Here is a 16423-nt window from a genome sequence, read left to right as displayed (position 1 = left end):
GTATCAGAAACACTGCCAGCATTTAAGGTTCACATCGCCTTTGGTTGACAACCGGCTGGTGCATCCTTGAGGCACAGCCAGAGGCTGCGTGCCTGGTCGGATATTGGGTGCATTCAGTCGTGAAGCTCAAGGCTGCCTTGGTGTTCGGCCCCCACAGAGCTCAGTGTTCTGGGAATAACAGGGAAGGAGCTGGGCCCTCACTGTTCTCAGTCAGCTGGCACTGGAGAACAGAATATGGTCACTGCACCCTGCCTCCCTGACATGCTGGCACAGCAGATAGCTGCACAGAGGCTGCAGGACTGTGGGCAGACCCAGCCACACAAGGAAACCGAGGGCTACTGGGCCACAAGTCCTGGCCTGTGTGAGAAGCCCAACCACGGCTCTGCTGCTCAGCTGCATGTGCCCAGGCCGCCTGGCAGCAGTGTTTGCTACTGTCAGCCAGCAGCACTGCCCTCCTCCTAATGAGGTGTTAATTAGCACAAATGAGTCAACTCCAGCAAGCAAACCAGTCGGCAAGGGTGACAGGCACACCAAGCACCAATTCAGGGACAGGTGGCACAGAACACTCTATCAGCCTGGGACAGAGGGCAGGGGGCATTTTGGAGGGTGCCCCAAGTAGGTGTGAAAACAAGACACTGACACACTCATGTATTAGCAAGTACTTAGTCTCTGGAGTTCAAAGCGGCCTGCAGTTTACAAAAAGGTTGCTTTTGCTTCCTGTGACTGCTGGCCCACCCCTGTCCAACACTGGCCCTGGGGCACACAGCCCTGTGCTCACTACCACCTGAGAGGCTGGCGACCCTGCTCCAGCTCGGCCTCTATGTGGGCATCATGCAGCACCTTCAGGTGTAGAAGCAGCTGCTCCAGGTTCTCCCCAGTCAGTGCTGACAGGGCTATGACCTCCTGTCCGAGGCGGTCCTGGAGCTGAAGCAAGTGGGCTCTGGCCTGCGGGAGATCAATCTTATTTGCAATGATCACGTGGGACCTCTCTGACAGGCCTTCTTCATACTTCTCTAGTTCATATTTTAAATCGTCAACCTGTGTCCATGGCTCAGGCAAGGAAAGATCTACCACATACAGGAAGAAGCGACAGCGCTCGATATGCCTGAGGAAGCTGAGGCCCAGGCCCTTGTTCTGGTGTGCGCCTCGGATGATTCCTGGGATGTCTGCCACTGTAAGAGGTATAAGAGTTATGTCAGGTCAGAGTCCGGTTCTCGGCCTCCCAGTGCTGGGCTCAACCCTGGGGTCAGGTGACTCCCCTCAGGGAGACCCTTTCTGGCCCAGATCTCATGTTCTACAACTTTCAAGGAACACTGGGAATTGAAGCCACTTATCCGCCCCCAGGTGACTCAGCAGGCCGAGACACACTGAGGTACCTCAGCTCTCAGGTCTGCAAAGTGCTCTGAAATATTTGGGTGACAGGCATGGTGGATTAATCTAATGAGGAAGATTTAACACATTCCTGTCTCTCAGGCTTCAAAAAAGGGAGATGGCTCCCTGCATTCTATGGCTAATTTGATTATGGATACAAATCACTATCGTGCACTCTGCAGATATAAAGTGCTGTACAAATAACCTTACCAGCAGGCTTGCTATTTTTAATGGGTACATTATCTTCTGGAAAAAAGTTTTCCTCTTAAAATGGTACAGGAAAGGCTTTTTAAACCACATGCTGTCTGCATGACTGATACCGCCCAGTTCTACAGGAGAGAATGAGGAAGGCAAGAGGCCGTCCTCTCCTCAGGCTCCCAACTCAAGATTACAATTCCCAACTGAAGAGATCAGATTTCTTGGCTGGGAGGGGAGGGGTTGACTTTGACAGAGAACAGACTCATTAAAATTGTTTCAATCAGGGAAAACAATGTCTCATTTTTTAAGTGGGAAGCTAAACGCAGGGGTTACATAATTGCTCTCCTGAATCAAGGGCCATTTAAACCCATCCTCTGGCAGGGTTTTGGAGACTACCTGCTACCTGTTGGTGGCCTTCATAGTGAACAATCCCCACGTGAGGGTTCAAGGTGGTGAATGGGTAGGAAGCTACAGCAGGTTTTGCATTTGAAATGGCTCGAAGGAGAGAGGATTTCCCAGCATTCGGGAAGCCAACCTAGAAACAAAGTAAAAGTGCCCTGTGATCTCATGGAGGACACTGTGAATCCCACCAGCAGCTGGCACAGACAGGAGCACACGGGCAGGGAGAATGAATGAAAGCCACCATTCTCTCCTGGGTGGCAGTGTGCCCACCCTCAGGGACCCACTACCTCAGGGTGTGGCACAGACAGGGGCGTACCATCCCAGCGTGAGCCATTGTCTTGAGTTCCAAATAGAGGACCCGCTCCTGACCCGGTTGTCCAGGGGTGCAAGTTACAGGGGCACGGTTGTCATTGGCCAGAAAGAAACGATTGCCTTTTCCTCCTGCACCTCCGAGAGCTGCCACATACTCGTCTCCCAGGTGGGAGAGGTCAGCCACAATCTCATCTCCTTCTTTCACCAAGGTGCCCACAGGGACCTGAAAAGCACCACCACCACCATCACTGCCATCAAGTTCTGTTCTATAACAGCGAGGAAGAGGAGGGGTAGGGCACTACACTAGTAACTGCTCTCTTCAGCCACCAGAACTAACAAAATGTCTCTGCCCTGAAGAGATTTTATGGCTAGTCAGATGCCCCATACTGTGTTATAGAGTAAGACTGGCCTTCTAGCACTCAGGCAGCTGAGGCAGGGGGATTACAAGTTCAAGGACAGCCTGGGTCACACAGTGAGGCCCTGTCACAGTACCAGAGACCCATATGTGTATGGGGGCTTTTCTGAAGTGAAACAACCAAGCAGCAGGGAACCAGCATGGGAGTGTGGAACCTTGGGTGTTGCTGCCCCCACCTAGGCACGGAAGGTGTGTTCTTGGCTCCCTCTTGTGGGCCACCCCTTTAGACTCTCTTGGGTCAGAAGCAACATGGTACCACACCAGTGCAAAGGCATTTGTGTGGGGATGAGACTCCTAAAACACAGCACTGGCTGCTTTTGTTCCCAGCCAGGCGCTTTAGTCACCCATGGACTCTGTGACTAGGACCCAAGGGAACTGAGCCTGCTCCAGCTCCTCAGCTTACCTGGATGTAGAGGGTGGCACCACCACGTCCAAAGCAGTTTTTACTGCCACCGTCTTCTCCACTGAAACCCTGATACTGGGACAAGACCGAGGACAAGGACTTGACTTGCTGGTCAACTAGAGCGAGAGCAAAATCTCATGTTCCTTTGTGTTAAAACTCAGCCAATGCAGCTGCTGAGCAGAGAACAGTGGCCCTGCATCTGTCACCCTCCCCTTCCCCCTCCCCTGGCTTGGGTGTACGGCTGGCCGCCCACACTCTTCATTATCCTAACTGAAATAGAATATGACCTTTTTTTCTTCCCGAGACAGAGTTTCTCTGTTTAGCTCTGGCTGTCCTCGAACTCACAGACATCTACTTGCCTCTGCCTGCCTCTCCTGAGTGCTGGGATTAAAGGCATGCTCCACTAACCACCACTATTGCCATGGGCTTTCTGTCTTTTTTTCTTTCTTTGAGACAAGCTCTCACTATGCAGTCTTGTAGCCCTGGCTGGCTTGAAATTTGCTGAAACTTGCAACAGGAAGGCATCAGCATATGAGGTACATATGACTATTATCAATTAAAAACAAACAAACAGGGCTGGAGAGATGGCTCAGCGGTTAAGAGCACTGACTGCTCTTCCAGAGGTCCTGAGTTCAAATCCCAGCAACCACATGGTGGCTCACAACCATCTGTAATGAGATTGCTTTCTTTGGTGTATCTGAAAACAACTACACTGTATATAATAAATAAATCTTTTTTAAAAAATTAAAAAACAAACCAACAAAAATCACCTAGGGAGCTAAAGAGATGGGCTACTGGTTAGGAACATGGCTGCCATGCAGAGGCTGCAGGTTCATTCCCAGCGTCTAATGGCAGCTCACAACTGACTATAATTCTGCTTCCAGGGGGTCTGATGCCTCTGCAGGGCACACATGTGGAACATACAGACACTCAGGCATAGTGCTCGTACACATAAAATAACCAGCTAACTTCACTATGCTGAGAAGATGCTGGCCCCCAGCTCATTGAATGTTCATGTCAAGCATGTGCCCAGTACAGCCGAGGCCCTGCTGCACTTTCTGACCCTGTGACATGGCTGTTGTGAGGTTCCTGATGGGAAACAACCCATGCCTGCAATTAAGGTCTCTTGCCTTGGTGCACTGGTGCTGAGCATGCACAAAATTCATGAAGATGCTGCGTACACACCATGTCTGAGTGCAAATGCAAGACAAGATAAGCCACGGGACCTCCGCCCCTGAAGGTAGGCTGTCCTCCCCAGCTGCTCCCAGGGGACATGCCTCTCAGGATGATGTGTCCACCATTTCCTCCATCCCCACCATCAGGGCCTCCGAACTCCTTGCGGGGTTCACTGTGGAAGCAGCTCATGCCAGAGCCCCCACTTCCTCCACGGAACAGCACTCTCCGGTGATCCACGAAATGCCTTTTCTACAGAGAGTAAAAGGCACCAGAGGATGTTAGCACCCCTGCAGCCCTTCCAGGAGACAAACACATGTGCAAGCAAACACTTATACACATTACCACCCACTTGATAGGTACCTCTCTACTGACATTAGAGGCTAACCATGCTAATGTGATTGCAGTGCTCTCCAAAAGCCACAGGTAAGACCCACTCTTACAGGTCACCCACACCGAGGGCTGACGCGAACCACTGCACACACAGCGGGCGGCTGGTATGGTGTGCACACTTCAAAAGAGAACTGGGCAATTCTAGCGAGCACAGCTTGTTTAGGAAATGTTCCCTGAACACAGTGTCCTTCTAGCTTCTTTCAGACAGAACTGTCTTGCTAAAACACCAGCTCTGTCTTTACTAGAGGAAAACTGTAGCTGCCAGTGGGAGATGGTGGCCATTGGGGCACGCCTGAGCTTAGCTATGCAGAGAGACTACTTTCCATGGCACTACCTGAGGGCTTATGTGTGAAACGCAGGAAGGTAGGCAGCAGGAAGGTAGGCACAGCCCTTCCTTCTCAGGAAGGTTTTCTTTAGGCCATTAATGCAGAACACAGTGAAAGAAAAAGAGTTAACCAACTGGGCTAGAAAGATGGTTCAGAGTTAAGAGCCCTTGCTATTGTTGCAGAGGACCTGGGTTCTATTCTGAACACCCACATGGCTCATAAGCATCTGTAACTCTATCCCAGGACACCTGAATGAAGTCCTCTTCTGACCTCTGTGGACACAGGTACGTGTGTGGCTGAACACTCATACACTGCACGCAGCTCATCCTTCAGCTGGAGCCCCCTCCATCCCTGGCGTTGGACTATAGAATACTTATTTTATTGTGTGTATACGTACATCTATGTGCCTGAGTATGCATATGTTCCACATGTGTGTAAACGTGTGCCAGATCGCCTAGAACTGGAATTACAGGTAGTCGTGAGCTACTCTGCAGGTGTTGGGAACCAAACCCAATTCCTCTGCAAGAATAATAAGTCCTCTTAACCATCAAGGCATCACTGCAGTCCCCAGGACTGAATTGTTTTTAAGGGAAAAAAGGTGTCCAGGCTGGGGTAGAGCTCAGCAGTGCAGCATTAAGTCACCACGTGTAAGGTCCTGGATTTGATGCCTCAGACCACAAAAATAAACAAAAAGTCCCCAAAACAAATATCCTAGGGTTTCTTGGCCACACCCTGGGGAAAACCACAAGCTGTTACTTCAAAAAGAATGCAAGTTTGCATTGAACCCACAAAACCAGAATCCACCTTGGAGAAAAAAACCAGGTTGGAAACCATCAGGAAGGATCCCATACAAGCATGAACTGTTGGGGGGGGACGGCCCACAGGAAGCCTCCACGCTGTGTTCCTCAATCAGGCTCCCAAAGTTCTTTTCTTTAAGAAACATGTTTTTTGAGTTAGGTGTCTGTCACATCAATATAGAGGAAGAAATCATCCGCTTCAGGAAGCAGGTGAGTGCAGATCAAAGGAGCGAGTATCTGTCTAAACACACTCACTGCAAGCAAAACCCACTAAGAAGATGACGATGGCGGTGGATGCCTGTGACCCCAGATAGGCACACCAGAAGATGGCTCTTGGCTATACAGGGAGACCCCGTGTGAAAACAGTATTCTTAGACTCCAGAAGCAGCAAGACTTACAGGCAGATCATCCCAGGAACCTAAGGATGGTGGGAACTGAGTTCCCCTCTCAAGTCGTGGCACCTTCCCAGGGGGACCTCACACAACCAGGCTGCGATCAGGATGATGGGAGACAGCCTGGCTTATGGACTCTTTCTTCTTGGCCCCTGCTCTAGATTTGTCCCTTCCAGCTCTTGTTAATACCACAGACAGGACACAGGGCAACACTTCCCATCTCTTCCCAGCGTGACTGCACTGAGATATAAACACTCTCTTCTTCATTGTCAAAAAAAACAAAACAAAACAAAACAAACAAACAAAAAAACATGTTTTTTTCTCAGCTGCTCAACTGAAGCTTGTCCACCAAGTGAGTCCTAATGTGCAAGTCCTTCAGTCAAAGCTCATCAGAAGACAGCCTGTGGGGTGGCAGTGGCAGCACACACTTTTATTCCCAGCACTCTGGAGGCAGAGGCAGGAGGATTTATTTGAGCTCCAGGATAGCCAAAGCTGTTACACAGAGAAACCCTGTCTTGAAAAGCCAAGCCAAGCCATGAAAGGTTCTTGTAAACAGAAGAAAAACATCCTGTAGCAGCCTCATGGGTTTGGTCCCAGAGCCCATATAAGGAGTCGCTGTGGTGGCCGATGAGAGACTCCATTAAAGGAAGTAGACAGTGCTCCCGAGGATGACAGAATTTGTCTTCTGGCCTTCACGTATGCATTACACAGGCACCTGCATGCACACAGGCGCCTGAATGCATTAAACAAATGAACAAGATGTCGGCATCTTGTTCATTATATGCCTTAAAGAACTTACAACTAAAGATATACCCAGTCCCCAGGGTCAAAACAGAACTTGAATATTCAAAACAGCTAAATGCAAATAAGTCAGTAAATGCAGGTAAAAATACTCTTAGGAGAGCTGAACAAGGTGACTAGGTCTGTAATCCTTCCACTAAGGAGGTGGAGACAGGAGGATCAGGAATTAGGATCACCTTCAGCTCCATAGGGAGTTAAAGGCATCTGGATAAGGGCACACGAGTTTCTGCCTCCAAACAGCAGAATGCAGTTTTAAGGCTGGGGTTCAGCTCTTAAGAGTACTTCAGGGGGTTGGGGATTTAGCTCAGTGGTAGAGCGCTTGCCTAGCAAGCGCAAGGCCCTGGGTTCGGTCCCCAGCTCCAGGGGCAAAAAAAAAAAAAAAAAAAAAAAAAAAAAAAAGGAGTACTTCAGCACTCAGGCAAAAGCCCTGGGTTCCATTCCCAATACTCCAAATCAATCAATCAAATCAGGCCTTAGCCCTCCCTGGCCTCCTTGACCCCTCCTGGGCTCTGTAGGCCAGCAAGCCTTCGGCACAGTCACCTCTTCAAGAGCTCCATGCAGCCCTCAGTAGTGGACCATGGCAGGACACAGAATGCAAAGGATGCTACTAGAGACACTGGAGCAGTTAGGAGTTCTTCTGCAATTCTAGGGAACCCAAGTTAGGATCACAGTACCTACTTCAGGTGCCTGTAACTCCAAGGGATCCTACCCTTTACCCTGACTTCCACAAGTAAACACACACACACACACACACACACACACACACACAGAGGCAATGGCACTTGGGGTGGGGCTGGGGCACACTCAAAGGTATCCTCCCTAGGCAGTGACTTACCAGTTTCTTCTCTGACAGTAGCTTCTTCCCAGAAGGCTCCCGGTGCTTAGCGTGGTCTACGATGCCCACAGAGAGCAATCTGCATGACGCTTGCAGAGGAAGCAGCTGGCTGGGCTTGAGGACAGCACATGTGGATGGAGCCCATTTCAAAACACTGTCAAACACAGTGCAAGTCCTGGCCAAGACAAGTCTGGTAGGTACCATGGCCCTAACAAAACATTCAGAATGATCCAGTAAGGCCCTTGGTTAAACATGAGCTTTAGACTGGAGCCAGAGCAGAGTCTGGCACACGGCAAACTCCAGAATGATGTCAGAGAAAACAAGCTGAACAGAGAAGTGATCTGTTGGACCCCACAGTGCATGGGCTTCTGTATCTGCCTGCCAGTGTGTACTCAGGCCAGGGCCTGGGCACACAGGTCTAGATAATTAAATCTTTGCAATGGTGAGTGAACCTCCCAGGAGAATATGAAGTACCTGCTTGGTGAGATTATTAAAAGGGAATCTAAACCTCAAGTGAGAATTTCTCTAAGTGAAAGCAGCCGTTTGCTAAATTGTTCCTGAAGAGCGTGCTCTTGGGTGGCTGGAAACCATTCAACTGACCAGGGAAACACTGAGTAACGGCACCCACACCAGACACAGCCACCTTTGCAACTACTGCCTCAGTCTCCGGACCTCAAAGTGGAAAGGCTGGGTAAGGACAGGCCAGCCCACAGGGGTGCACCGTGGCGTCTGTCCTACTGTGAACACAATAAGCAGTGTCTGTGTGGTCTCCATCCTCTGTTCCTCAGGCAGCTCCCATCCTTCTAATTTCCTGAGAGATGAGAGTGATGGGGGCCTCTGAGCTTCAGTGGCTTGTGCTCTAATGAGGTGACGTGCCCTCCTTCAGCTTCAGGGTGGGGACCTGCCTCACAAAGGCCAGACAGCGTTAAAGCTTGAACATCCACCACACACCCTGCAGCAGGAAAGACAGCTAGTATGCTTCCATGATGATGGTACACACACAAAACCCTGAGGCCGGGGAGAGCTGGGCTGCTAAGCACACACAGTAGGCTGTACCAGCTGCTGGGCCATTCCGTACACCACAGGTAGGGACGCTGCTGGGCAAGGCCTCTCTGCCTGCCTGCTCTCTTACCCTGGATCCTGCTCCTCCACACACCACCAGTTTATTATCCATGTACCCATCTTCCTTGGCCAGTGCACAAGCTCTTGGCAGTGCTGAGTCTGAGCCTCCAATGGTTCTTGCTGTGGCCAGCAGAAGTCCACCTCGGAGTTTTGAGTCCTCCCGGTTTGTGCCATAGGTCTCAGCACCTTTCCATGCCCCCAGTAGCCCCAGCCCTGCAGACAGTTTACCTCTAAGAACCATGGGACCCACATCTATATGCTGTGTGACACCAATGTCTCCAGATGTTCACACACTGTGGAGGTTTGAATGGAAACTGGCCATAGGGAGTTAGCAATATTAGGTGTGGCTGTCTTGGAGGAAGTGTGCCGCTGGGGCCGGGTGGGCTTTGAGGTTTCAGAAGCTTAAGCCAGGCCCAGAGGTCCTCTTTATGCTGCCTGCTGGTTCAGATGTAGAACTCTCTTCTCCAGCACCATGTCTGTGTGCCGCTATGCTTCCCACCTTGACGATAATGGTTGATGAGCAGCTCCAATTAAATGCTTCCTTTATAAGTGTTGCCATGGCCATGGTGTCTCTTCACAGCAATAAAACCCTAAGACACACAGACATCCAGTCTGGTAGTCTAGTGCTGCTCAAATACTCTGTCTTGGTGGCTTCCTTTCTCCTAACAGTTTTTCTTTATGTGCACAGTAACCAGCCTAGCCTCATGGCCCCGTGTTACCACTTCATGGTGACACACACTACCTTAAGGCCATGTGATGGCCCTAAGGTTTTTTTGTTTTTTTACATTTTTGAATACTTTATTACTTTATTTTATGGATATGGGTGTTTTGCCTACGTGTATGTGCAATACATGCATATGTGAACATATCTACCTAGTATCTGTGGATATAGAAGTGGATTATCAGATCCCTTGGAACTGGAGTTACAGACAGTTTGAGCTTCCAGGGGGCCCTGGGAATGGAACCCTAGTGTTTTGTAAGAGCAGTCACACTTTTTTTTTTCCGGAGCTGGGGACCGAACCCAGAGCCTTGTGCTTGCTAGGCAAGCGCTCTACCACTGAGCTAAATCCCCAACCGAGCAGTCACACTTTTAACCACTGAGCCCTCTCAAAGTTTCTTTTTTGTTGTTGTTGTTGTTGTTGTTGTTTTAATTTCTACCAGTAGCTAGAGAGGTGGCTCATTGGCTCTGGAGAAGTTAGTGGTTAAAAGCACTAGCTGCTCTTCCAGAGGTCCTGAGTTCAAGTCTCAGCAAGCACATGGAATCTGATGCACGAAGGTGTACATGCAGATAAAGCGCTCAATACATAAGCAATAAAATGCCCTACCACAGAGCTACAACCCCAGCCCTAACTATGAAAGCAATCTTTTTAGTTTGTCATTCTTTTTTTTTTTTTTTTTTTGGTTCTTTTTTTTTTTTTCCGGAGCTGGGGACCGAACCCAGGGCCTTGCGCTTCCCAGGCAAGCGCTCTACCACTGAGCTAAATCCCCAACCCGAAAGCAATCTTTTTAAAGCAGATTACTTTGGAGTGACTAGACTTACAGAGAAGTGGCAAAGGAATTCCTATACACTTTGCACACATGTGGTACTCTAAGACTCACTCTGCTCTATAGACCAGGCTCCAACTCAATAAGGCCATGTGCTACTCCTACCTGGCTACCACATGGGCATATCTTTAAAGATTCAAACAAGCACAAGAACAAACAGTCCTACATCTCCTCAAGAAGTCACATTTTCTAGAAAAAAATATTCCCAAATTTCAGCCTTGGTAGTTAAGTTCCTGGTAAATGCTATCAAAAAAGAACCTCAAACTTACATGTATTAGATTACTATCCAACCCATTTTATGAGTTCAGTGTAGTGTAGTCCCAAACCAAAGCCTAGCTTTCACACAAAGCAAAGTTAGAGGCTAGTACTCCTCAGAAAAATGTGCTGCTCTGAGGACCCCAGGCCAGTACCTAGCAGAGTTTGTTGAGAGAGCACAAGGCCACCTTTGCAGGTAGGTCCTAGCCTGCATGCTAGGGCACATGGCTGGGACCTTTTTGACACCCAGTAGGGAAACCAAGGCCTCAGCAAGCAGGATGGGGAAGAAATGTCACCTGGCACAAGGCAAGTGCCAGGCTGAGGCTGATGCCACACTTTATAAGGGAAAGCATGAGTGGCTGCCCCTGAGACCTAGGCAAGGCAGGGATGCCCTCCTGTGAGCCACATGCTCTCAAATGCTAAGGTGGTTAAAAAGGAAGAAGGAGGGGTTGGGGATTTAGCTCAGTGGTAAAGCGCTTGCCTAGGAAGTGCAAGGCCCTGGGTTCAGTCCCCAGCTCCGAAAAAAAAGAACCAAAAAAAAAAAAAAAAAAGGAAGAAGGAGGCTGTGGGCTAGAGATGGCCCAGTGATTACAATGTGGACTGTTCTTGCAGATGACCCAAACTCAGTTCCCAGCACCCACATCAGGAAGCTTAACCATTTGTAGGAACTCTAACCCCTGTACTGGGTTCCACAGAAATCTGTTCTTTGCGTATACACCCACAGGCAGACAGACATATCATTTTTAAAAATCTTAGAAAGAGGAGAAGATAAGAAAGACTGAATACATAGAAAACCCCAGGAAAATCATTTATAGTACCATGTATTATTATACTGTCTTAGGGTTTCACTGCTGTGAACAGACACCATGACTAAGGCAACTCTTATAAGGACAACATTTAATTGGGGCTGGCTTACAGGTTCAGAGGTTCAGTCCCCCCCCCTTTTTTTTTTGGTTCTTTTTTTTTCGGAGCTGGGGACCGAACCCAGGGCCTTGTGCTTCCTAGGCAAGCGCTCTATCACTGAGCTAAATCCCCAACCCCTCAGTCCCCCTTTTTTAAATATTTATTTTATTATATATGAGTACACTGTAACTGTCTTCAGACACACCAGAAGAGGGCATCAGATCCATTACAGATGGTTGTGAGCCACCATGTGGTTGCTGGGAATTGAACTCAGGACCTCTGGAAGAGCAGTCGGTGCTCTTAACTGCTGAGCCATCTCTCCAGCCCCCTCAGTCTATTATCAAGGTTCGAGAATGGCAGCTTCCAGGCAGACTGGAGGAGCTAAGTTCTACACCTTGATCTGAAGGCCCCCACAGTGACAAACTTCCTCCAACAAGGCCATGCCTATTCCAACAAGGCCAAGCTTATCCAAACCTCCACATATATGTATATATATATGTATATATATATATATATATATGTATATATATATATATATATATATTATGTATGTATGTGTGTTGTGTGTGTGTGTATATATATCAGCAGCAATAAATTAGAAATTAAAGACGGCAACCATTTACCAGGTCTTGTAGTGTACTCCTTCAGTCTCAGAACTAAGGAGGCAGAGGCAGATGAGTATATGTTGGAGGTCAGCCTGGTCTACAGAGTAAGTTCCCTGCCAGCCAGGTTACATAGAGAAAACCTGTCTCAAAAAAACAAAACAAAACAACAACAAAGAAAGCAATCTTCTCTACCTAATTTTCAAATGTGAAAAGCGCTTGAACGTAAATTAAAAATACATTTTTTCTCATTTACTTTATGAGTGTTTTGCCCACATGTATGAATGTACACCACATGAACACCCAGTGCCTGTGGAGCTCAGAAGAGGCATGAGATGCCCCGGAACTGGAGTTATGGATTGCTGTGAACCTCTGCATGTTGGGGAACTGAATCTGGGTCCTCTGTAAGAGTAACATGTGCTTCTAACCACCACGTCACCCCCAGACCATTTTGTAATAAATTAATAACATGAGCCAGATATGGGATCTCACGTCTGTAACCCTTACAGTGGAGCTCAGGGGAGCAGGATTCCCTTGACTTTGAGGTCAGTCTAAGCTATTATGATTTCCAGGCTCTCGGCTACAGAGAGACTTTATATAAACACACAAGGCTGGTATACATATTTTACCTCAGCAAGTTCAGGACCAGTCTCAGCTACACGGTGTGAGGCCAGCCAGAGATAAGTGAGACCCTGCCTGAAAAACCGATCAATTGGGGCTCCAGAGATGGTCAAGAGCAGTGACTGCTCTTGTAGAGGTCCTGAGTTCAATTCCAGCAACCACATGGTGGCTTACAACCATCTGTAGCAGGATCAGATGCCCTCTTCTGATGTTTCTGAAGACAGTGACAGTGTACTCACATACATAAAATAAATAAATAAATCTAAACACAATTAAAAAAGCCCAACCAACAAGCAGCAAATGCTCCAGCCCTCGTGTGCTACTTGCAGAATTCTGTCCCTGTTAAAGTGGGTTCCAGTGATTAACCCATTGTGTCCATAAGGGTTCCACAGAGCAAAGTCTTTTACTACTCCCATTTGACAATGGAGACACGGAAGCAAAGAACAGAAACATAACTCACCAAGGACTTGAGCTACTGCATGAAGGGAAGAGTGTCATAGGAGTGTGGTACGTCAAGGGAAAAGCACTCTTTCTGGCTCTGCTATGGGCACCTGCCGGCACACCAGCAGCTAGACCTGTAAGGCACAGGCTGACACCATCAGCTGGTTTGGCACTGGTGGAGCCCAACTGAAAGTTTAGGAACAGCTGCAAAGCCACCTGGAGTCTTGACACAGAATTGGGCCTGCTTTGGCATGCTTCCTTCTTTCTGTGCTTCCTGTGGTGCATTTTCTTTTTTTTGGGGGGGGGGGCTGGGGCGGTTGGTTTTGGGACAACAAGGTCTCACCATATAGCCTTGGCAGGCCTGGACTCACAGAGACCTATTTGCCTCTGCCTCTAAGTGCTAAGACCAAAGGTGGACACTGCCGCAGCTCGCTCCTTTCCCCACCTTCAGTTTGTGTGGCCACTCTTTTAACGGGTGGCACCCTGTCAGGGACTAAATGAAACCTCTTTCCCCTTACTGTTCTCTCTCTCACTGCCTTCCTAATGTTGTCTCTGCACTGTCTCATCCAGTGTCTACAGCCAACTGGGATTGGTAAAGTTAAAATTAAATACAATTGGAACGGGGAGATGGCTCGCTGGGCAAGAATGCTTGCTGTGTGAGCACAGGGACTCGAGCTGGGACTCCAGCCCTCGAAAAGCTACACACACTACAGGGAGGATGAGACAGGAGGATCCAGACTCAGGGAATGAGAGCGAGAGTCTCCAGGATCAAACCTGGGTCACCAGCTTGAAAGGCAAGCAACTTCACCCAACCCCACCCAACCCCCACAGCCAACCCAATACATTGACTGATATGGGATTGGTTATCATGTAACCCAGGCCACCTAGAAATCCTTTTTCTACCGAGGCTGGCCTTGATCCCCCTGCCTCCACCTCAGGGAGGGCTGAGACTGCAGGTGTGAGCACCACACGCAGTTACAGCTCTGGGAGTTGTTTGTTTTTCTTCTGTTTTAACTGAGGAGCTGGAGAACACAGTCTCTGCTACCACAAATTATGCAGTTAGTTCCACATCTGGGGAGGTTGAGGGGCCGACAATCTGGAGAAACCCCACCCTTAGAAATCCACCTTTTTGATCACTAACTCCCCTACCAGGTTAGTATTTTATCTCATTCTGTAGGACACCTAATATCCTCTTACCCACACATGTGCACGTGTGTGTGCGTGCATCGGCACACTTACGAGAGTAAATGAAGCCTAAGTACCTAGTTCTTCAGTGTGACAGGCCACATAGGGCTACACCAGGCAGGACGGATAAGGATAGTGCCGTCACAGAAAGCCCTAGTGGGCAGGGCCCACCGGCATCACACTGCAGAGGGAGGCTAGGAGAGCGTGCTCACTCTCTAATGGTGCTGTTGCTGGGCCAGTGAAGAGTCAGGGCCTGGAGCCTGACACCCCAGACACTTTAGAGCTGTACAGCAAGGCTTTCATGCATAGGGAATTTCAGTGCCACAGCCTGAGGGTCACTGTTGCTATACAGGATGCTGAGCTCCCGGCTACTGTCCACAAGAGGAAATGTCCAGGAACCTTTTGCCCTGGTTCCACAGTGTACTGACTGAACTGATTGTGTAGCTGGCGCTAGAAACACCTGCCACCACGCCTTCACTGAGAAAGAAGAAAGCACTGTGGGAGAGGGGTGTAGCTCAGTTGGTAGGATGCTTGCCCTCCCAGCATGCATGAAGCCCTGGGGTGGACCCCCGGAAACCACAGGCACTAGGCGTGCCATCACTTACTCACTGTGCTGCACTCAGTGGTTGGAGGTGGGAAGATGGGATTATCAAGGTCATCCTCTACCACACAAGAAATTCAAGGCCAGCCAGGGAGCCAGATATGTGGAAACCTGTCTTAAAAAAGGAGAAGGGGGAAAAACATTCTTGAGGAACGTTTTCATTCCTCCAGTGTTATTCTTTTACAGGCTAAGCACGATGGATTCATAGTATTTACAGTTAGCGAACTGAATTCTAAGCATTTCCTTTTCCTTTTGCTACAGGGTATCAAATCTCGCTGGGGCGGGGGCGCCGCTACTGTTTCCGCTACATACTGTTACATTTCATTACATGTGTTTGTGATCTACTTCCTTCTTCATGTGGAAAATATTTAGAAACCAGAGTATCATTTTGTCACCTGACAATTCACATTACACGGTTTTTACTTAATTACACGTCACTCAGAAGAAGAAGAAAAAAAAGTGTTCCTGCTGTGCATGGTGGGCAGATGCACTCTGGAAGCCAGACAGGCATCTGACTTCCAGGCGAGCCAGGGAAAGCCTGCTTCAAAAACAAAATAAAGCACGCGTTCAACAACGCTGCGGTCCGGTGTGCCTGCCCTATGGGGCCTTGTGGGACAGACAGACTGGAGGGACAGCTGCTCCCGACCCTGCACTCCAGTTTCCCAGGCTGGTTCACATGCAGGCAGGGAAACCTCCGATAGCTCCAAAACTGTTCTGAGCCTGGTCCTTTAGGCTCCTGAGTAGGAACAATGCTATTTGCTTTCACCCCAGCCACATCTCTACCGATCCTTAGTGTGCAGAATGTTTCTTTACCTCACCTTTAAAAGAATAAAGCCGCGGAGGCAGGGACTCAGGATAAGTCAAATGCCCAGTTAGGCGGCACGCCGAGGAGTGCATCCATAAAGGCTTTCCAAAAGACCTGGGCAAGGGTAACATTCTGTCATCGTTTTCTGTTCATGGTCTCACTATGTGGCCTAGGCGGGCCTCGAACTCCTAGAAATCCACCTGCCTCAGATGAGATTACAGGCGGGCACCACCAAGCTCAAGCAAGAACGAATCCCTCAGAAACCAACTTTCTGGCGCTCAGGCCGGACGGGCCGTCCCCATCTGAGCCACGACACACAGAAATCCCGCCCAGCCATCCCGCAAGCCACCCGCCACCGCAGAATGCACACCGGGAAACACCGCCCGCACCCACCGGCTCCCTGCAGGCTCCCACCTCCGCTCGCTCGACTGCTTCCGGGGCGGGTTTGTGGCCGCGCATGCGCAGTGCACCAGCAAGCCGGAAGGCGCGGTACCGCCTCTGAGCCCGGGGTCCCTACAGCACTGA

At 49.2% G+C, this 16423-nt stretch overlaps 1 protein-coding gene across 56 annotated transcripts; it reads right to left on the bottom strand.

The window, feature by feature from the left end:
- Positions 1–649: 649 nt before the first annotated feature.
- Positions 650–16339, bottom strand: Mtg2 (mitochondrial ribosome-associated GTPase 2). 56 transcript variants are annotated; one of them, XM_087651188.1, is made up of 9 exons: positions 16313–16339; positions 15098–15204; positions 13327–13441; positions 7819–8026; positions 4379–4526; positions 3102–3217; positions 2288–2506; positions 1966–2104; positions 650–1172 (listed from the first exon to the last, which is right to left on the bottom strand). In XM_087651188.1, the coding sequence occupies exons 3-9, from the start codon at positions 13362–13364 to the stop codon at positions 778–780; spliced, it is 1263 nt and encodes a 420-aa protein (XP_087507314.1). In that variant the 5' UTR covers positions 13365–13441; positions 15098–15204; positions 16313–16339; the 3' UTR covers positions 650–777. The 56 variants fall into 56 exon arrangements, with proteins under 56 accessions (XP_087507314.1, XP_087507331.1, XP_087507313.1 ...); XM_087651205.1 differs by having other exon boundaries at positions 1973–2104; XM_087651187.1 differs by having other exon boundaries at positions 16269–16328.
- Between the last annotated feature and the right edge of the window lie 84 nt (positions 16340–16423).

The sequence above is a fragment of the Rattus norvegicus genome, chromosome 3 (assembly GCF_021556685.1).
Source record: "Rattus norvegicus strain SHRSP/BbbUtx chromosome 3, alternate assembly SHRSP_T2T, whole genome shotgun sequence".
Classification (NCBI taxonomy): domain Eukaryota; kingdom Metazoa; phylum Chordata; class Mammalia; order Rodentia; family Muridae; genus Rattus; species Rattus norvegicus.
The sequence above is the reverse complement of the archived record's forward strand: the minus strand, read 5'-3'. Positions and strand labels throughout refer to the sequence as shown.

Excerpts from the sequence above, each read along its gene's own strand:
- Mtg2 (XM_087651184.1), bottom strand. The coding sequence starts at position 15,151 with ATGACCTTGATAATCCCATCTTCCCACCTCCAACCACTGAGTGCAGCA. Across the intron at positions 4,527-7,818 it reads TACTGTCAGAGAAGAAACTG|AAAAGGCATTTCGTGGATCA; the intron begins GTAAGTCACTGC and ends TACTCTCTGTAG. Across the intron at positions 1,173-1,965 it reads AGGCCACCAACAGGTAGCAG|TGGCAGACATCCCAGGAATC; the intron begins GTAGTCTCCAAA and ends TACCTCTTACAG.